Here is a 23,303-nt window from a genome sequence, read left to right as displayed (position 1 = left end):
TTCATTCTTGTTTTATTCTTCCTCTAGGAATCCAAGGGAATTCTCTCACATCAACTCCCAGTGCCATTTTCTAATTTCATTGTCTGGCTTGAGTGGTGAAGGATGCGTGCTCTATTCTTCTCTTCACTTGACATCTACCAGAACCCTCCTCAATGATTAGGAATGAGCCCAACACCAAGCCTCAAATAGCACAAGACATTAAATTCTGCCCTCAGATATAAGAAGCTCCTACTGGCTTCTGAGTTGTGATTCCAGGCTGTAATAGCTCCTGCTCAGCATTCAATAGAGGCTGCAGCATAAAGTTTGGTAATTTTGTCCCTTACTGGAACAAATTTTAGTGATAGCCAAAGTACTGATAGTGAGAATTTTAATGATAGTCAAGTAAAAACAAACAAATCACAACCCCAAATCCCCTTCCCTTCTCCTGTGGCTCATCACACATATTTCTGATTGTTATTTGAAATCAACTTGAGTCAATTTTCTTCTACAATACTCAAGAAGCACGGTAACAAACACATTACCATTTTCTGAGAACAATATAAGCAACTAGCTTATTTTAATGTTGTACAGCTTCCTGGCAGTCTTTTACAAACACATCCTCCTTCATATTCTTCTGGATTTACAAATGGATTTTTGTTTACACTGTAAGCTAATTATATCCCAAATTATTTAAATAAGAAGCATCTTGACAAATGTCTCTTCTGAATCAATTTGAAAGAACAATTTTTTTCCTTTCCTGCTGAAAGTACTTTCAAACTCAGCCAGCTACCAGTGTACCTAGGTACCATTAGACCCATTATTTTTAAGCCATTTGGGCAGCTAGGCATTAGATAAACCCAATATAGATTAACATAGTAAACCTGTAGATTGCTAAGAAAACAGAGGAGAAAGTGCTACAAAACACTGGGAATACCACTTAAAAGGAAGAAAACGCAACAACATGCAGGGACAAGATTAGTTTACAGTACAAATGTATGAATAGAGTAACTCCTCTACACTTTATACCATCATAAATCTGTCAAGGTAAGACAATAGATTAATATTTTTTTAAAAATCCTTAAATGTAAATGTATTTAGCTGTTGTGTAAAAATGAATTACAACCTGTAGAGGATAAATAATAAAGGGTTTACATCAGCATCCCAAACCAGCCCATTCAGTCTGGCAAGAAATAACAGGTTTACAGAAATCACTCTGTATGCCGTCTTAAGCAGTAATTGTTTTTAAATTTTATTTGCACTGTGTGTGGTGTGTGTGCCATGGTGTCATGGTTAAACACAGAACCCTTCCCATGTCTCCCCATTTACCTCAACAGAACTACATGAAAAACAACCTACTTAAGACAGAGCCCATTCTTCATCCATTTGCTGATGTTTACACACAGTTTTAAAATAGAATAGAAGAAGCTTTCTTCACTCAACACACTTGGGTGAAGAGGCCAGCAGGAGAATGCCAGTGCATGGGAACTGGAGCGGGGCAAATAACAACAAAAACTGGCCGACTTCGCTCTGCTCCTCTTTCTGGGCTATTTTGTAGTTGACAGAAGCTTGGTGACTACTGAGAGCTGTTCAAATGCCAGTGAATTCCACAAATTTAACAGGAAGGTCTTTTGAAAACATACCCCACTGTCTTTATTCGTCTGCTTAAAAAAAAATTAAAAAAAAAAATTGCGTTCACCCAATCATAGGGACGAGTTTTTACAAGTTTCTGAATTAGGAGCAAGTGGACAGATTGGCTTGTTTACCCGAAGGAGAACATGAATGGCAAATAAAGAATAGTTCTAGGATGTGTCTCATCTTGTCTCATAAGAACCTGGGGAAATTCACTGAAATTGAAGGTGGTGTGTTTAAAACCGATAAAAAGAATGATCTTTCCTCAAAGCCTCATCATTTACTGGTAGAACTCGTCGCCACGAGGCAATGTTGAAACTAAGAGCTCAGCAAGAATTAAAACCAGGCTGGATGTTGAATATGGAAAGGCAAAGCTGTAGCAATAAATATTCAAATAAACAAACAAAAAACCATGGGAGGTAGGAACTGGATCCTCCTGCTTTAGGACACAAGCTAACCTTTAATTTTTAGAGGTTAAATTAAATGTTCCCTGGGGCCAGGTTAGCCCGTGACTGGCCCCTGCACAGATTCTTGCCCCAGCCTGAGTTCAACCAACACCTGCCCCACTACAGTGGAGTGTTCTGGACCAGACTGTGGGGCTGATCTGCTGTGGCCATTCCAGTTTTACTGAAAGGGAACACGGGAAGGGACGAGAAACAGCGCCGGGTGTTTCAGCTGAGCAACCTCACATTGCTAACAAAGGCTGGTGGAAGGTCTCAAATGCTTCCAAGTAAGCAGCAGACTTCCCACTGATTTTAATAGTCTTCTCATCTTGCTCACTGTGAACAGCTTATGCACAGATGAGCTCTTGTTTTTAATGTCAGTTACTGAATTCAACAAACACGTAAGCAGAAAAGCCTATATTTACAACAGATATTTTCTGTAAAGGAGAGTTACAGGAGACCTAACGCAAAATGCCTCTGACACAACTGAAAGCTACAGTGAAAATTTTTAAATGACACGTGGTCAACAATTCTTCACTGAGTGAAACTCAGACATCCCAAAAGAGACACATTTTTTTAAAAAAAATCACCATCCTTTGCTTTCAGAGGGCTACCTTTGGTGGAAAACCTCAGAATTTTGGATAAAATATTTTTTCCAAGTAATTGGTGTCAAAACAGAACCCGCAAGAGACACCCCACAGCACAAGTGGATGGGCTTCTCCACCTTGAGCTTTAAGCCTCCCATTTGAGAAATCCACACCCGGCTTTCTCCCAGAATATTTCCTTTCAGAGCAGGAAGACCTCCTCAGTTATTAAAAAACACTGAAAATGAGCAAGAAGAGCCAGCAACAGATAAGCAGGTGGAACTGCAGTTTAGATGACACTGCAGAAGTGGTAGCTAGCAGATGAAAGCCTAACACAAGTTTTTGAGTCTGAGCTGGATGGGAAAATGCCTAAGAACATTAGAAAGGCAAATTCATGGCCAGTAACTTGCTGTCTGAGAGCAGTTGAGAAGGAGACATTGATGTCCACACAATGGAGTCTCATAAAGGTAGGAATCAACTGCCAAGAATCTGCCAGGCAGAGCTACATTGCAGTGCATTGTCTGACTATTTCAGCCCCCAAAATACTGTAACCCTAATGAAATGGAGCTGCCACCAAGGAGATGCCTTTATCACAAGCACACATCAAATTAGCTTAATATCAAGCAGGAGACTTATAATTTCTTTGGTTTCTGAAACATAAAAAAATCAGAGAGGCTATTTAAACTTTTGAGAGCTGTGTAAACAGAAGGTTGGGGTTCTGACCACATCTTGGCACGTGAGGGGATTTATTTACCTGCAATGGGACTGACTCACAGGAAGACAAACATTTGTGGCCTACAATCTGGGCAGCCTAAAATTATCACAGGACTGAAACTTCCACAAAAAGACAGGAAGATAAAACCTGCAAGATCACTGATTTTCTCTACATGATGAGTCTACACAGAGGCCAGTAGAAAATACAGAAAACCAACCAGAACAGAATGCCTGGACTGGATAAAGTTTATGAATATATTTTTAGTATGGGACCATCAATCCAGACCAAGAAACTTTGTGCCCCAAAATTCAGGCAACAAGAGGTGAGATTCCACTGAAACATCTGAAGATTCCTGTAAGAAAGTGATGCATTAAGAACAAGTGCCTGTAGGGAATCCTAGCATTGAGTAAAACCAACACTTGTGCTTTATCACCCTCTGCTACTCTATGCACCCTAATTTTCTCACAAAGCACAATATCAGAAGAAATTTCAGCACAGGAAAACATGCACTATGAACTGATACACTCAAACTTTTGAAACTATAAAAAAAAAGGTGAATTGTGCTTGGAAATCCAGCAAGAAAGGGATGATGGTATGGCAGATGAATTATTTGATGTGCAGATTTACAAGTAGAGTTGGATGTTTTGTCATGAGAGATAGTAATTTCTGTACAGCTCGTAACTACTCCTTGGAACAGTTTACTACCTGTTTATGTGGCAAGTGATAGCTGGGCAAGATACTGAAGTGAGAGGCCATTTACCTAAAGTCATTGGAGTGTGCTCTACTCGATAGCATATAATTTCATTTTTACCAAATGTTTCCTTGCTTCCTTCAGAACATATTCTCCTGGAGCTGGAAAAGGGTAGTGGACATTATAAAGTTACTTTGATGGACAGAGCTGAATTTAACCCAAGCAGCTGCCTGAAGTGAGATGACTATGGCAACGAATGCGACCTTGTATCTAAACGTGTACTCTTACTGGGACTTGGCAGGTTTGTACTTCTGGGATCCAAACCTTCCCAGGGCTAACTGGGTGAGTTCAGCTAGGTTGAGGTGTCCCAAGGCCCCACAGCTTCCAGTTTTGAAAGAAAAGGTGTTTTTGGTGGTAAATGGGAGAAGCCCAAGAAAAAACAACAGTGGCCTCTGCAGACTGCAGTGGCACTGTGGGCCAGGAGCCTCGGGGTGACCAAAGAGCCTTTCTCCTCGCCTTCGCTTTGCAGCAGACACTGATTGTAGAGAAAGCTAACTCCAGGCACAAAGCCAAACACTATGCCTACCACATGAAAGAGCATTTATACTGCAACACCACAAAGAAAGATGGAAATCAGTTAAAAGAAGCAAGTGTCTGTTGGGTCTTGTAAGACTTTTGGAAGGCTTGCAAGCCTATTCATAGTGCCTAGGGCTCTCCCAGAGTAGTCTCCTGCTATGCGGGCAGTGCTCTACTTGGACTCTCTTCTTCAAGCTGGCTTCAACCTGTTGACAGGTTCTTTGAAGGCAATGATGAGGCTACAAAAGCCAGGGAAGTGCATGGAGAGAAGGTTGACTTATCACTCAGTCCCCCCAGCCAATGGGATTCTGTGTTTCTTGGAGAAAAAAAACAAATATGGTCACTGCTGCTGCTGAGCCGCTTTAAGGATTTGATGAATTTGGCCTGGGAAGGCTGAACATGCACACTGCCCACGTTTGGTCTTGGAAAGGTGAACTTTTGCCTACCAATGCACAGACCAAAGACTGAAGAGATGGGGCAAATTAGAGACAAACTCTGAGGTTTGTTTTGTGGAAGCTTCTCAGCTGTAGAAACAGTGGGTAACTGGAAAAGTATGGCCAGACAGTCTTCCTTTACCAAAGGCAAGTCTGTTTGCAGGAACTGTTAATGGAAAGAGACGGATTTTAGAAAGAGTTTGCCAGTAAGAGACTGTGGAGGCAACATAACAGAAGGAAAACTGGAGAGGGGCTGATAAACCTCAAGAACTCAAGATGTTCTCAATCACCCATAAAATGCATGATTAAGTTGCATACTTGGGCAGAAATCTGTGTATGATCTGGGCCCTGAAGAGTCCTGCCAGAAAATCAGCTCACTGGTGTGCCAGTTTATTTGCATTAACAAACTCTCATGAATGACTTTGCACTGTGTCTTTGCAGGCATCTCCACAGAGCTCTGCAGGCCCCAGGTCACCCAAGTCACACTTGGATGCAACAGAGAGGCACAGTTACCATATTGTGAACGAGACCTCGATCATGGTGTCATTGCACTTCTTTCACCCGGGGTTTTGGTAGCTGTCAAAGCTCCCATTACCACAACCCTGGCAGCAAGTTCATGTTTCTACACAATGGAGAGAGACACATTGCAACAAATGCTTTAGAATACTCCTCTGCTTTCAAAACAAGCAATAAGTACCAAGGCATAGTTTTGTGAACTGTAATCATCTTAGAGTAAAAATCTTTTGCTCCTGTCAAAAACCTTTCCTGATACCCAACACAAACTGCTATCAGTAATATCCTTCCAGCCTCCTAGTTGTTAGATATTTCCAATAGAGAAGGTTCACAAACCAGCACCAGCAGGGACCCAAACCAGTATCACATATAGCATTCATGTGTCTAGAATTTCTTTGAAATATTTTCACTCACTTCTTATGCTAAATGTAAAAAGATAAGCATCAAAAATGTAGCTTTCGATGATGCTTTTACATTTTCTATCTTGCCAGGAAGGCTGTTATACTATCCTTGCTCTGCTTTGGGATGTGCACCTTTGTCTTTCATAACATGGTTGGTCAACTCATTACTGTCTTGTGGTTTGGCAAGTTCTTGGTTCACCTGAGATTAATCATGCTGACCCAAGCAAAACAACAGTGCAGGAAAGCAAGGCCGAAAAACTGCTATAAAAACTTATGGTGTAACTGATTTGTTCTTCCTCATTTAGGCAAGATATGAAATATATCAAAAGACCATGATTTTTATTTTTTCTCCTTATGTACATGCATAGATATTTTTCATACTGTCTGCTTGCAAGCTTGAAGAGGTAACAAACCAATTTTTAAATTCATCTCTCAGGCAAAACTGAACATTCATCACTTTCCTCCCCAAGTTCTGACACCGGTGAATACAAATCTGCATTTGCTTTTGGGAATCCCAAAGAGAATTGTGAATTCAATTGTTTTGGAAAGATGAAATTTGGCTTAGGGAATAGGATGCCTCCTCCTAGCTCACCCCTCCCTACTCTAGTGCGGATTTCTCTTGCAGACTGGGAGACTCCAGTAAGGAGCATTCAAGATGGTATAATACAGGCTGGTAAATGCAGCTCGATAATCAGGGTTGGGAAGGGGCAGAGCATATAAAGGATTTATTTTTTGATAGTGAATCTATACACATATACATCATCAAGCTCCCATTGAGAAGCAGACCACTCCAAGTGATTAATACAGCTAAAGGGGACAAATAAGAGATCAATGACAAAAATCACCTGGTAAAAAAAAAAGTAAAAGGTGGTGCATTTAATGGGCTTTTTACTTTGCATGTGAAACAATACCAAGAAACCTATATTTTAGCACTTGTGCTCAACAAGCACTCTAAAGTATGTCGGGATGAGAACAGAAACCCATCCTTTCTAATAATCTTGTGACAAAAGCTAAAAGACATCATCCTATTAACTAGTGATCTCAACTGCTAATGCGGAGTACTTCCTGGTGTCTTTTATGTAGAATGCCGCTATTAAAAAACCACTAAACATTCACTGTGAACAACACAGAATCATTCATCTTTTATCAGCATCTCTTGTTAGAGGAGTATGAGAGGGGCTGAAGGTGTCATTGATATTATAGAGCGGAAATTAATCAGAAATTTTTCTCATATTTTCCTCATCACACTCATTTACTTTTGTACAAATTTCCCCCTGCTAAAAAGTTCATACCCAGCCCCCTGTTGTACGCTTTTAAGTTGAGAATATTCAACGAGTGCGTCAACTGAAAGGCACCAGGTCCCAACACAAAAAGCATTCGAAATTCTCATTTAGTTGTCTTTATTTTGCTAGCGCCATGTGGTCCTTGAAGATGTAGAAAACACGGGAAGCCGAGTAAAGATCAGAGCAAGCTCATTAGCATTCTGACAAAATTGGAGTGGTGGAGATGTATAGTTTGCCTAGTTTGTCGTTTTGAAAGCTACCGGTGGTAAGCTTTCTATTTCATTGTGCTTTTGTCTTTTTTTGGGGTTTTCAACGCAGCGGGGTGGTTGTTAGCCTAGGTTTTCACAGTGCATTGTGGGAACCTTGCCTCACATTCAGCCTATATAGTATCATTTGAGTTCAAGTAAAAAAAAAAAAAAGTAATTTTTTTTCCTATTTATTTCATAATCACTTATGCTAATGTGTAATTGTCATCTGGCTGTCAAAGCCCATCCTGCCCGACACCTGGGTTATAAAGTTAAAAAACCCCCAAAGCCCCCCAAAATTACCAAATAAAATAAAGTCTGAGATGTATTTAAAAATAAAAACCTTTTAAACATGCTCCTAGTTTTCTTCAAAAGACAAGATAAGAAGAAATTAATTTAAATTCCACTGTTTACAATAAACTAGAAATGAATTTGAGACAGATCCAGTTGATTAGAATTCAAAAGAGACTCTGTATAACAGCCTCAATTCTATTTCAGAGCCTCTTGAAGGAAAGATGGGTTTATGCTCCAGAATTATGTAAATAATGAATTACCTCTTAGAAGACCTATAGAAGTTATTACTCTGGTCCTTTTTTTTTTTTTTTTAAACATAAGGCTCACTTTGAAGGGCTAAAAGGGCTACATTAATGCTGCTATTCGACATGAACGTTTCCAAGTTGCAATGAAATGGATAAAGGTCTTTTTGGATGAATTTATCTGCTAAATCCTTGTGGTTGCCCTCCTATCTCAGATGATGACCCAAAAGAATGTCAACAGCTCATTTCCCAGAGAGCTGGGAAGAGTCACTACACAAGCCATAATCTGCACGTTCTCAAAGAACCGTTTCAAACATTACATTTCACAAGCTGTTTAAAGAGATTTTTTTCCCCCTCTCATCTTCACTCTCCTACCAATACTTTGGACATCAGTGCCTTGGAAATGAGTGCTTTAACAAAGTTGAAACGTGACTTTTTACGTACTGTGTTGGTGGGTCGGGCATACACACGTGCTCGTGCACGCACCGTGCAACATGTGTGTGCCCATGGGTTCCCACATGCTTCCCATCCACATCACCAAATTCCAGCCATGCTGTGGCAGGGACAAGGCTAAAAATACATCAAGTTACCCCTAATTTACCCATTGGATTTTTTTCTTTTAATATAATTTGTGCCAGGCTGCCAAATCACAGATATTCTTTTAGTAAGAAAGAATAAAACCCAGCTTGGAAGGAGATACAATGGGTCTAGGTTTGGAATACAGTAAATTTCACAATAGAGAGCAGACTCAAGATGTCTTTACTTAGCAAGGGAGAAAGGAAAAATATTGAGGGAAAGAGCTGCTTTATAGAAAACCTTCAAAATTCTGTCTTTTTGTTATGCATTTGGACAGCATCATTATCTCTACTGTCAAAACAGCCTGAGAGCTGCAGGCAGCCTCTGCTGAGCAAGAAAAGCAAATGGTCAGGCCAAAGAGGTCTTTAAAAAACAAACAAAAAAGCAGTACAAGAAGGTAACTGCCTGAAAACAGAAAGCTCTGAGATTCCCATGTGGATTGACAGATCTAAATTTTTCTATCATATTTAAAATCTAATTTCACTCTATGCCTCTCATTTCACTTGTGTGAAATACAAGAAATTTCATCACAGGAGATGTTGCTACATTTGAGTTATGTGAGAAACTGTAATCCCTCCCCAAATAAAAACAACACCCTAACCCTTAGAATTAAATAGCAGTTTAATTCCTAACAAAAGGCAAAATTTTGTCAGCTCTGAGATGCTACCTTTATTTCAAATCTCCATTTAAACATTTAAACCTTTTCACTTGGGTTCCACCTCCCAGCAGAGGCAAATAACCTGGAGACTGTTATCTGCACAACAGTAAGGGCGACCAAATTATTTTCTATACTTTGCCATGTGCTTATAGCTGCAAAATTATTTATCTCCTTCACTGCATTCTACTATGAAAGTTTCCTCCAGAAGAATCGCCGGGACCAGCCATATCAAATTAGAGGGCAGTCAGGAGTGTCTAAGTCCAGCTTTAAAACAAATATCATAACAATTACTTACCCATATGGAAAATAGGGTATGTCTTTCCTGAGAGCTTTTATATATTTTCTATCTCAAATTTCAACTTCATTAGAAACTACTTCTGACTAGCAAGCTGCAAGATTGCTAAATATCTAACTGTTAACCCACCATGAAGAGACTCTTTTGAATGGCAGAACTTTTCCAAGATGCAAATGAACAATAATCTAATTTTTAGAGTAAATTAACTGAAGGATTCATTTTAATATGTTTCAAAGTCTCCAAAATGAAGTGGCAGTTGCAGGCTCTGCAATACACACACATATGTGCACTCATGCTCATGTACATAGACTGACACGGCACCCCCACTGCACCCAGCTTCCATCCTCAGGAGAACCCACATTGTATTTATGTTTAGGTTCTTATGACTTAAAGGCCAGATGTTTCACAAATGACCAACAATTGGAGGTTAGAATAAATTAATGACTGATTTCTGAGCTTTGATGGAATTAAGCATACTTCTTTTCTCAATGTGCCATGTGAATGTTTGCCTGTTCAACTTTTTTTTTCTTCTTTTTTTTTTTTTTTTTTGACAAGTGAGGCCACCCGGCAGAAAACAACTGATGCAAAACCCAGGAGTAATCCCTCTGTTTAGTTCAACACTGTGGTTAGCCTTAACACTGCCTCTATTATCCAATGGATTTAGAGAAACTTTCATTTATTTGTTGGCCTCAGTCTTCCAACTTCGTTGCCTTCTTTAAAGGACCCAAGACCCATTCCTATGTAAATACATTTGCATAGGGCCACAATGAAACTTTCTGGGGCTGGGATTAAACTTGCAGAACTAGATAGCTGTGCTGTGCATATTTGTGATCTTCATGTAAGCACTTTCCCAAATACATACGAGTGAATGAAGCCGATGTCCACTCTGGCTACAGGAATGCCTGGAGTTTAAATAAATGCCCCACCAAAAACGACAGAGCAAAGTCCCAAAGGCTGAAGCAAGCGGCAGAAACGACGCCCTAATGTGAAAGTACAATATATGTAAAATTAACAAAAAGCCCTTTTCAATTAGGAGCTGCTAAAATCAGCACATTACTTGCTGCAAAATGTCCTCTTCTACCCCAGCTTGTTCTGCTAGGACAACACATCCCTGGTGTAGAAGTGATGATTCACAACAACTTGCTTTTCCCCTTTTTTTCTTGCTGCCTCTGTTTATACAGAGTACCTAGGGTATACTGTATTATTATAAACTGTACTCAATACAGACTTCTTCCAGCCATGGCAAATATAAAGCTTTGCATCCAGCAAGTCTATTAGGAAACAGCACCCGGATTAATTCCTGCAATTACCACCCTCAAAAAATGCTAGTGGACACTCCATGCAATTTCACCATTCCCACAGACAAAATGCCAATACCTTAAAGGTTTGTGTTCTGTAAGAGAGGCTCAATGGACCTACTGCACAACTAAGGAATGGTTTTGTAGTTTCACTGGCTCTGATGACTGTGGGCCAGGAATTGCAACTGAATATATCCTTTTGGTATGCATTTAAGGAGATAACACCTCCTTCAATGGCTTACCAAACACAGCTATGTAATTCCTTGTTTTGCTGTGCATTTTGTTCTTATCTAGCCTAAAAAGGTTTGTATACCTAACTTAAAAAAAAAAATATAGCATCATTAAAGTACATAACTACAATGACTTAAAAAAAAAAAGAAACCAAACGCATCAAACTTAATCATATGCAAAAATACATTAGCTACTAGAAAATGACTGCCATAACCAGAAGGATGTCAATGAAGACACTATCACAAATCATAACCCAATGCTGATTTACACTGTATTTTCCTCATTCCCGACTGTATGGTGAACCTCTGCTGCCCCATGTAAATACCATATACAAACCCAATTTCTCTCGTTGGACTAAGCACATCAATACAAAAGCAAATGAACTACCAAAGTGCCCTAATTAACAATTTTGCAAGTGAATGCAGACATCAGTGCCACACTGCAGCCATTAAAGTCTATCCCTTGCCATATCTGTTTCTGTTAACATTTCAATAGACCAATTAAATGACCTTTCCCCCCTCAAACTCAATTAAGCTATTTGAACATCAATTGATAACTTACCATGTATTTATGCAAAATGTGCAAGGAAGAGATTCATTTTTTTCAATCCTAATGATCTTTTGAAGAAGAGAAAACTATCTAAACTATCCTGTCCTGGTATTCCATGGAGAGGGGGCCAGGGACAGGATTGCCTCCCAGGGGAGCCTGGTGGGCACGGTGGCATTGTGGCAGGCAGTTGGGAGAAAGCAGGTGTGAGGCAGATATTCTTCTTCCCTGCCATTTGGTCCCTACCAGGCAGCTGTCTTGGGAGGCCAAAAGAAAGCGGAGACAGCCATCTCTTTCAGCTTGTTGGAGTATCACGTCCTGGGTCACAGCCAGCACACTGGTAGGTGCCACAGGGTCACATCAGCCAACTTGTGGATATCCAGAATTGTTTCTTTTCTCCTCTGTTTTTTCCCCTCTTTTTGTTTCTGTTTCGAGTTCTCACCTCTCGCTGTGCAGTGGAAAAGGGTGCCCAGCACACACACACACCTTTCCAGCATGCCAGGGGAGGTGTGACACTGGACTGGAGCCTGCAGCCCCACGTTAAAAGAGGTGATTTGCTGACATTTGCATTTTCCCAAGGGGCTCCATACACTATGGATCTGTTTGTCACAAATTCAGGGGACTTGATCAGAAGGAGGTCAGTGTCTCCTGTTTAAGAGCTGCCCTTTGCTTCTCTGCACAGGTAAACAGTTCCCCCCACAGTTGGTAGATAGGGACTGAAAGCCAGGGGATTTATTTAAAATAAAGCCACCTCAGCCTGGAAGTGTTGTGATGCTGCTGGTGCTGCTGTAACTAATTTCAAGTGAGAAACATAAATATTTTGGCTTCAAGAATTAAAAGGACAATGACAAGTCTTCCAGGAAAAATAAGAAATGAGAATTTCTGTAGCACATTCAGAAAAAAGGTTTGCAAGTACCTATTGCCTCTCAGTAGACCTTAGATTAAAAAAAAAATCCTCTAATTTTAAACTAAGGAGAAATCAAGCAGAAAACACGGAAACAGAAGGGAAGAAGGTATAAATTGTTTAGCCTTCCTTATGTCTGGGAAAAAAAAAAAGTTGTACCTGAGCAAATTAAAAAAAACAAAACAAAACGTAACAAAACAAAAGTAATCTTTCTTAAATTAAAACAAAACAAAAAAAGTAAAAAGAAACCACTTTGAAGATGAGTAGGAGAGAAATTGAAGATCCAACTCTAACAATTCTATTTGAAGTTTTAGTTGAATCCCTTAAAAAAAAATTCTAGTGGCACCCTGGGATAGTTCAACAAAGGCCTGGTTTCTGGGAAAAAAAGCATTGTCCCTTTCAGAATGTTAATCTGGTATATCACTTGCTACTACACCCCAGCATGTACTTTTGCTCATATCAACAATTAAAAGAATACATTTATTAAATAGTCTTATCACTGGATAACTTGTAATTCATGCTAACTAGATAACCAAAGTAAATTTTATTTAAATTCTCATTTCTTTGTGAAACTTTGTAGATGGTGCGTATCTCATGATTAACGGACAACGTCTAAAGCATCCCGTCCTCTAATCTTCCTAAAATCCCTTTTCATCCGATTGTTTAAGACTGCTTGAAAGGCTAACACCAAGTCTAAGACTACTGCACATTTGGGGGAGGGGAGCCTCTGTAGGTTAGCTAATTAAACTGTTTGTCTTCTGAAACATTTAACTGGCTTTAGAGATTATTCTAATTAAGAATGATGTTAGATGTATTTTTTAATGTAGCTATTAAAATTAATCATAATCCAACAATCTCATGTGCTGAACTATGTAAATAGAGATGTGCTTGAAATCCTGCTGCAGTTTCTTTATTTGGGAGTTGATCATTATGGATTCTACAAAGCACACATCAGCATCAACCTAATTTTTAATTAAGAATGCCTTGTGAAACTCTAACTTTTACTCCATATTTATGAAAGGTAAACAACTGACCTCAGCAGAGGCAGACTCCAGTGTTTCCCAAGCAGTACAACTACGAGGGGGGATATGAGCTCTCATTCATACTGTACATCTTTTTCTTTCTACTTCGCAGACCGTGTATTCAATTGAAGTGAAGGAAACCCATTAATTTTGGAAGGTCTGCAACTTGGCAATTGCAACTTCTCGTGCTTTTCTTTACTAGACATACAGCAGAGCTCTCACAAATATTGCTGGCAAGAAATTTTAAAAAACAGACCACATAAAAAAGTTGGCATTCTATCAGAAAGAACGGCTGGGGCTAGAAGCCAATATGTAAATTGGTTAGTTAAAAAAAATCTAGTATGATTTTCTCCTTAAATAATTAAGAAAACAAAACCAAAACAACAGAGAGAAACAAATGAATTATGACTGCAGTACACACAACAGGCAGCCTCTATCAGAACTCAGAAGGGTATTATACTCTAAACACTTTTTCTTCCCTTACTGCTGAAAGATTAATACTGGTTATCCCATTAAAGTTGGTAAAATGCCATTCTTGTGTCTTAAAGCTCTAGCATTGGAGGTCAAGAAGTGTATGCTGCTTCTTACAAGGCTAGTGTGGATGTAATCTTCCCAAAGTTACAATAATTAATGTTAAGCTTCTTTAGCAATACGTTTCTGAAAGAACTTGCCTGATAATATACTTAGAGCCTGGCTAGCTGTTTGTGTTTCTGAGCAAGAAATGTATTCTATGCTGCTCACGTACTTCAGCTTAAATCTTTAGTCAAACTAGGGTGATGATGAGCAGTTTGACTCCTAAGCAGAAATAATATTTAAATTCTCAAAGGGGAAACATTTTGGGTGTAGGGAAATCAGGGGCAGGGATCCTACTTCCAAACGTTTTTCACCACTAACCTGCTGGAGATGTGCTCTGTACAGCCATACACGATACCCATCCCCTAAGAAAGCTGCCTGTACAGGTGCAATATATTTATTAGTAGGCAATCTACAGCAATTGCAAAAGAGCTGACATTGGAGCTCTGGTCTCAGCCCATACTTTACTATTGAGTACAAAAGCTCTCTGCCTCGAAGTGTCCCCACACGCTCCAGCTCGGAAGCTGTGGTTATGAACAAAAACAGGGAGTGTAAAATTAAATCTCCTTCTGCTCCAAGAGTGAGATAATTTCATTTATTTCAAGTGAGCTACCTCTGCCTCCTCCATCTCAGGATTTGGCCCTTTCTGTATACATTAACAGCCTGGGTTATAGCAGTATTTCTGAGTCATCCCACCAATAAAGGACGATGTATTTTTCTGAATGCATGCACTCTGCTGCAGCATATTGAATACCACCTAGACATTTTGCACTTCTACTTGCTGGAAAACTTAATGGACAAACACATCTCCCAGGTTAAAAAACTAGAAGCCACTTCTGTGAGTACAGTTGGGAATGAGTGGCCCAGGGAAGGCAGAGCAGCAACGCAGTCACCGAATGGAACAGAGAATCTCATCCGCATCTTTGTTTTCGCCTAATGCAGAAAGGAACCCTGATGATACATACATGTTTATCTATTTGCTTCCATTTTCAGCCCTGTGAATGCATGCTTTATCTCTGGGCATAACAGCTTGTTCTGGTAGAAGTTCTTTTTGTCTTTCTATGCAGATTTTAATGCAACAGCATAGGTAGAAAATTCACTCTTGAATGAGTTCACAAGGGAAAATTATGCAAAGAGGTTACTAATCAGTCAATGACCTATCCTTTGAGGCAATACAGTAGACACAGGAATATCCAAAACGAGTTACCCTTATGCATTATAATCACAAGCAATAGGCACAGAGACTGATTCTGTTAACCTGACAGAGAGTTCATTCTTCATCATTCAAATAGGTGAGAGAAAGCAAAAAAGGAAAAAAAAAAGCATCCTGAAGCACAAAGCAACTTAGACAGTTTACTGGCAACTTGACCCTGAGACGGTTCCAAAAACCAGTTTCACAGACACGAGCGTGTTTAACAATGGTGTCAGTCAGCCAGCCCTGAAGCTGTCCAAAGAACCAGCCAGATACTGCTGCTGCCCAAGAAAAAAATATATTCTAGACCTGGCTTCCAGATAATATAGCTGTAAGGCACAGGCTCACCACAGCTGTTGACTGCAATAAAGATGAGGGAGATAGAGGGAAGCTCTGGTCCTGACACAACAGCCCAGGCTCTCAGCTACCTGATGGTCAGCCAGCACCTTTTGTCTCCTCTTTTTTTCCTATGTGTACTCTGATAGAAAGAAACTGCATTTTATTCCTCAAAATCTACACAGCCAAAATTTACAAGCAGAAAGCAGTGTTATTTCTTATTATTGGATGCTAGACAATTTGTATGGTTTAATTAAATATGTACTTGTAGACTGCAATATACCATTATATATGTGCTCTGGATTGCTATTAAAACAAAACACAGCATATACATCCACACACTGCTGCATGTAATATATAAATGCTGTCACTTTAAAACCTTTTGCATATGTCCATTTTATTTTATACATTTAAAAGGAAGAACGTTTCTCCTGGGACCCAAGTTTTAGTGCCATGACACTGCCAAAAGCCAAAGAACAGTATGAAATATTACAACAAAAAGACTGAATACAAATTCATCCCAGGATGAGATTTAATATGAGAAGTGAAAATTTCATTCTGTTACAAGAAACTAAATCAAGTATTTTAACTCTCTTTTTGTGCCTGTACTTTTTCAGCTCAACCTTTTTCCTTTTCTATGAAATTCAAATGTTCCCCTCTTACAAACCTCAGTCCTTTATATCTTCAAAGCTGTGTAAAATGCTAACTAATTAATACATGTGACTTTCCTTTCACATGTGACAACAAAGCGTATGCTGCTTTTTTGATTGGTAAGAGTTAATTTGCAGTGACACAACATATGTGTTTACAGGTTTTCTAATGTTTGTTGTTTGGTTCACTGTGTAATTAGTCCTACTGACAAGGAAGCTTATGCACTGAAAAAGGAGGGGTGAAATAGTGGCTGGGAGATGGCAATCCTGCCCCATTTTGAGTACATGCAGTGTTGAAATCAGGTGCAAGTTGAAGAAAAATAAACAACACCCCAAACTCATAAAATAAATGTGTAAAAGACTCTCAAGCCACAGTAATTGCCATGAAAAAGGCAGAGCTTGTCAACATGCACCCTTCAGGACTGGCTACACTAAGAGGAACCACCAAAGTGTATTATACCACAGCAATGGTGAGTCTCAGCAGATGTTAACTCTCATTTTTCAGATCTCATTAAGAAGACCATATGCTTCTGGGCAGGGTCAGCACAGACAGACTGCAAGATCCCCGTGGCTGGATTGTCATCATAGAGCAATAGCACAGACCCAAAATAACTTCAGTTCTGGCATTAAACTTGCACTAGGTACAGCAGCAGCATGGAAATAGCAATCAAGGTGAATGATGGGCCAGTGGAGAATGCAAATGGTTAAGAGGGAACCCCTTTACTGTTTAAGATTCACCCTGAAAACAGTAACTGTGAGATACCTGTCAATATATAGAGCTTATCTGTCTGTGCAAGATTTCACGATACCGCGTTAAGCTAACGTGGCTAATGAACGAAAACAAACTCGACAAAAATAAACCCACGAGGACAGTTTAAAACAATAGATTAAACCACCTGCATTATTTCCTGTGCAATTAAACTCCAGAATTAGTATAAAGTAGGAAAAACACCAAAATGCTGATAGCATCGCTTATCTGGCTCTCTTGTGAATCACATTTGCAGCCACCCCACCGCATGCCGCGCGTTAACTCTTCGCACCGTGGGTATGTACAACTCTGAAATATAAAATTAGTTGCTTTTGAAGGACACTGAGCTCCCTCTGGTGAAGGCATAACAAGTTTATTAAGTAAGCACCACCTCTGGAAGTATAATCCCCTCTGGCTTCTTCCATGGAGTTTATTGGTTCAGTTTTCCTAACCATGAGCATCATTAGGGCAATGCAGTAATTAAGAGTTGTTAGAAAGTGAATTCTCAAACTGCAGATTAGAAAATTAAACTATTTCCTGATTACATATTAATGGAGCACAACAATAGCAGTTGCCATAAGCTTGGAAGGCAACCAAGGGATAAATCTGTGTACTTAATTACCATAAACAATGGCTGCATAGAAATGAAGTTTTATGCACATTCCCTTCTGTAATATGTCTGATATCAGTACACACTTGACAATTCTTGTTCAATTATCTCTATTATTTAATGCGCTGTGAACGGCTCTGTGTAAATAAAATTAACCACCCCAATTACTTTGAATTCATCTAGGGACAACGTAATAAAAAATGTGAAGAATTCTGTATGCCTATTAATCTAAAACATTACAGAAGCTTTCACCAGATTTTCTTGTCTATATTTATTTTGTCTACATTTATTTTAGTGCACTGCTAATTCAATTACATTTACCATCAGTGGTCAATCAGCAGCAGCAGAGGGTTTTTTTAAAATTTCATTAATCCTTGTACAGTACCACAAACATACTCATCCATTAGTAAGGTACAGGATCTCACACTGAAAACACAAATATGCTTCTACTTGAATTTGGGAGCCTGAAGTTAATCAGAAAAACAATTAAAAACACTTCATACCCTGTGGCCAGATAACAAAATATCTGATAGCAACAATTTTTTTTCAAATACTTGTTTATGCAATTAGTGAAGAAACAGTGACTGAAAAAGAGATAAATTTCAGATTAGAGATTTGTAAACCAGGATTCTTTGACTTTTATTTTAACTGTGCTGTGAGATAATTTTGCATTTTAATTGGCATTTGGATATCAAGATGACGGACACCTTAAAATGCAATGGCGGAAGAATTTGCAGTGGGGGAAGGCACTGCCAGAAGCAGAGACAAAACTATTTTACCCATAGCAGGTTAGGCACAACATGGATAAATACAATCCTGAAGAAAGCAAGATAATCCTACCTCTGTCATCATTTAGTTTCAAGCCATTATAACAGAGGAAGAAGAAAAATCAATTATATTAGATCATGATTTTTAGACTCAATCGTTCAACTCATTCCTCTTACTTGAACATCTGGTCTGCCTTCTCCCTAAAAACTTGCACCCAGCAAGTTTGCGCTTCATAGGGCAGATGTTGCAAAATCCCTCCTATAAACTCTTACCTATATCCTGACAGCAACAGCAAAGGTGCCATGAGGTTATTCCAGGGAGCTCAGGGCACTGAAGCACTGATTCCCCTCACAGCTTTGCAATGGAGCAGTAACCACACTGCTGGAACAAGGTGAGGTTACATTTTCATTATAAGTGCAAAGACTGAGGACTGAGGTTACGCCACCACTGACATAAATTACTGCATATTAATAAAAGTGTGACTACTCAGATTCAAATGGAAATCAGCAACCCAAGAATTTTAATAACTTTTATTTTTTCACACATCTTAGGAAAGTGTTTCTAGTCAAATCATGAGCAGCTGGCACCGGAAATGCAAAGCTTCAGCCAGTTCCAAACTCTGTGCCTAGCTGACGAACTTTCAAAGTATCAGCTCTCTTCTGGCCAAGGGCCAGAAACTTGTCTTCCCCAGCCAAAAAAGCTCCCTAGCAGAGCAGGAAAATGGCAATCCATGTGCAGACAAGGACCTGGGCTGTCTTCCTACATCCCCCACCTCCACTAGAAGCCCTTCCCTTATGGAGGGCAGCAGCTCCAAGGGCAGCGGTGAAATGGATACTCTGCAACCCAACCTGCATCCTAGGGAATGGACTGGAGAGCAGTTGTGTCAAAGGTTCCTCTCTCCTTGTTCATGTCAGAAAGGGAGTGGGGAATTGGGAACTTCCAGGTTCCACTTCTCCCAGCTACCCACAGCCACTGCGTCCCTACCAAAGCCAGGGTGGCATTTTCAACCTTTTATTTGCAATCCTGAGTGCTAGAAACTTTCTCTAAAACGTGAAATATCTAACAAAGTCAAACAATGCCATGAGCTGGGATCTAACCAAGAACATACATTATTTACACTTACAGTTGCTTCTCTTTTGGTGAAACCATAGGACTTCTTCCACATTTATCAAAGCCCACAGTGTCCAAGGGTTAGTCACTACATCTTTCTGGTCTTATCACTAGCCCATAGTAAGGAAATTCCCACCAAGACAGGAGGAACACTAAAACAAATGTTTTGATACACAGGAAGAGGATACAATAATCTTTCTCTGTGAAATCAATGTATGATTTGAAATGAATGATACAGAATAATGTTCAAGCTGCTGCTTGAAAAAATCCTTCCTGGCTAAGCAATAAAAAGGACTCTTGAACTCCTAAGGATGAAGAGCTGCCAGGTGGCAAAGAGTCTCCCCACTGGAAAAAACACACCCAGGTCTGTGCTGGAGAAGGATGAGAAGGAAGAGACAGTGCTTTCTTCCTAGTAAGTCTTACTAAAGAAGCAGGCCAAGCACAGTGGAGAAAGAAAAGATGGTCCAGTCCCCAGCAGACACAACAGAGTTGCATAGACCATGCTCTACCTTCTTGAATTTAATTTCAAGGCAGATGACTGAGTCATGATGGCAGTCTCTCAGTTGTTGAACTTATCTTGCATGGTCTTCTTGGTATACATAGAAACAACGCTGAAAATCCCAGTACCAAATGTTCTCCCACACTGATGGGGACTATGACACTGCAAATGGATCTTTCAGTGTAAGCCCTTCCTGACACAAATATACAAACATGGTACCCTGCTTCAACTGCTGAGAAATAAGGTCAGCAGAGATCTTTACTTGCCTGAAGTTCTCCAGTATTACAACCCCAGGCACTACAAAATTAAGAAAGAGATGTGATTTAAAAAGAGTGTTAATTATTAAACCAATTCATTTGTGGCTCTTGTCCTTCATGGTGAGTTTCCAGGATCTTTTTGCTACACATGCCAAGAGTCTTCCTTGTTCCTAAAGCCTGCATTTCCAGCAAACCCAAACATCAAAAGACTTTTCAGAACAACTCTGAGAGCTGGCAGCATTTCATGTTTCTCATCTTTCTGGTGTGTACTAACACCTAAGGGAGTATTTGCAAAACCCCGAGATCATCATCAACAGCCCTTCAGGGCTTTTCCAGCTACCATGCTGTGGTTACTTTCTTCCTTCAGACTTGGCTTTACAGACCATTTGGTGGCCCATGGAAAGCAGGCAGGTCATATGGTGTTGACTCATCATTTTTGTTTCCAGATCCCTCCCTTGGTCAGATACTGAGGCAAAGATGCCCAAACTCTGACAGAAAAAGCTGGGATGAAGACATGGGCACGAGCTCCTGATTTGTCTGCTTGAGGAATTACTTTGCATTGAGAGGTATGGAAGACAACCAAGTGTCATCCTGACAAAGAGAGCCACTAATGAGATGAGATACAGCAGATCCTCTGAAGGCTCTCTGGTAAGATGGGAACCACAGTTAGAGAAGTTTGAGAATCCCTGCTTTCAAGGCTATAAAGTTAACTATAGGTTAAAAACTCCGGTTTTCACATATTTTCTTCTAAACTGCATTTTTTTTAGCTGAGAATATAAATAGGATGCTTATAATTGACTTGTCAAATCAATTGCTTTAAATTAAATCCGGAATGCTCAGAAAATGTTTTAAGTAAAGGTAAATATTTTATTATGGCTGCACCACCTCTCCCCTTGTCCCCAGTCCATTTATCAGTATTCTAGTTACAAACCTCTAAATTACACTCTTACTCTCCAGCTGTGTGCTGGACTCCTATTTTATGTAGGACACTTATAAAAAAATTAACTGCACCACGGGTCTGATAGGAAGAATACAGCAACTTCTGTCATACTTCAAAATACAAGAAATTAAAATGAGTAAGAAATCTCTTTTAAAATGAATGAAATGACATAAATAAAATAATAACATGCTTATTAGAGTTTTTAAAATCCCCAGGTGCTATGCTGATGACTCCATATGTATCTCTAGGTAGTATCTGGAGTACATGTAAGACTTGTGAAATATTGTACTGGCACTTTTGTGCAGAACATACATTCCACAAATACAAAATTCCAAAAGTACACAAGAAAGTGCAGGACAATACACACACTTTCACACTTTTTTCTAGCTAAATAACTAAAGATCAAGACGGTGCTATGCTGATGACTCCATATGTATCTCTAGGTAGTATCTGGAGTATATAGAAGACTTGTTTAATATTGTACTGGCTCTTTTCTACAGAACATACATTTCACAAATACAAAAAAGTACATGAGAAAGTGCAGGACAATACACACACATTTTTTCTAGCTAAATAACTAAGGATCAAGATGCAATGCATTTGAAAAAGTGCTTCAAAAGACCATAATAGGTAAAAGTCATACTAAACAAGCATGGAAATAGTTTCTGATTTACATGTTTTGGTAAAATTAATTTAAAAAATCAAAAAACCTCATCATGTGAGAAAGTAAATATGTTGAAAAAAACACCCTAATATTTGGATACAAGTGGCAGGCTCATTTGAAAGTATTGAACTTTAACTGAAGTCAATTAATCTGTTTTACAAAACACAACACTGGATTCAATATACTTTAAAACCTATAATTTCAGTTAAAGATGGGCTTCCAGTTTATGACATCAAATACCCATATAACTTAAAAAGACAATTTACCCAAAAAGTAATCTGGACCAACTAACTTTTTTTCCCCCTGGACATGAAGAACATTTTTTGGATCTACAACACTATTTATTTTTGAAACACCAAAGCACCTTTTGTTTCCAATTGATATGGTTTAACCTCTCCATCTCTGATGACCACCAGCACTTAATACTCATCTGAAGTTCATCGTTGAATTCACAACCATTATGCTTTCAACAAAAAAAATTGCCCATATATTTTAATCCTTTCAATGGCACCTACAACACCAAGTATTACAGACTTTTAAAATCTTTCCTCCTGAAAATAAACAAATAAAATAATTGTGGAGCATCAGTAACCAGATAGTATTCTTAAATTTCAGTGATCTAGTAAATGGAGCCTTCCTCCATGTACTGTGCTGTTTCATGCAGTACATGGCTTTAGCTGGCCAAATTTTTTTTTCCCACTGAATCAGTAGAACAGTGAAGATCTTACTTTTTTCCTTTTTTTTTCTTTTTTTTTTTTTTTTTTTAAGCAGTGGCATATCAATGAGGCACAGATGTGTATTCCAACTCTGCATGGATGAGCACACTGTTCAATAGTGCTGGCTCACACGGTATCAGGGCAAGTTATCACTTCCCATGAAGGCACTCTTATCACCAGGGCCCAGAGAGGTGGCTGCAAATCGCAGCCTTTTTATTTTCAAGGCAGTTTTGCTGAACATTCAGGCTTCAAAGATTCACACTTCCAAAACTCTATAAGAGTTTGTGAACGCTCAATTTGCCAAAACTGTTTACAGTGTAATTGGGCACCGTACCTGTGTCCATGAGATAGCGAAGGCGCTTCTCCACCAGCGCGGCACGGGTGTCAATTTGCTTTTGCTCATTCTCTAGTGCTGCCAATTCTCCTACAACATACTGACTGGTGTCTTTGAACCCTTTCTGTTAAAGAGAACAAACAAGAAGAAAAAACATCACTTGTAAGTTGCATTTTTCCTTTCCACAAACACTTAGTAAGGCACTTACCTAAACAACCAAATATCATGCTCACTACCAAAAAGCTAACACATTTCATAAACTTTACAATTTTGCCAAATGTCCTTATTTGTTTATTAAAATACCCTGGGTTTTTTTTCCTTAGGGAACACTTGGTTTTCCAGTTTTT

At 39.2% G+C, this 23,303-nt stretch overlaps 1 protein-coding gene across 12 annotated transcripts in view; it reads right to left on the bottom strand.

Annotated features, from left to right (window-relative positions):
- Positions 1–23,303, bottom strand: part of EHBP1 (EH domain binding protein 1) — a 206,896-nt gene that overhangs the window by 13,597 nt on the left and 169,996 nt on the right. For all 12 annotated transcript variants that reach the window (XM_039718885.1, XM_039718889.1, XM_039718890.1 and 9 more), the window contains one exon: positions 22,957–23,080. In XM_039718885.1, the coding sequence (XP_039574819.1) occupies positions 22,957–23,080 (124 nt within the window). The remainder of the gene's footprint in view (positions 1–22,956; positions 23,081–23,303) is intronic.

Source organism: Passer montanus, unplaced genomic scaffold (genome assembly GCF_014805655.1).
Source record: "Passer montanus isolate IOZ18808 unplaced genomic scaffold, ASM1480565v1 scaffold40, whole genome shotgun sequence".
Lineage (NCBI taxonomy): Eukaryota > Metazoa > Chordata > Aves > Passeriformes > Passeridae > Passer > Passer montanus.
The sequence above is the reverse complement of the archived record's forward strand: the minus strand, read 5'-3'. Positions and strand labels throughout refer to the sequence as shown.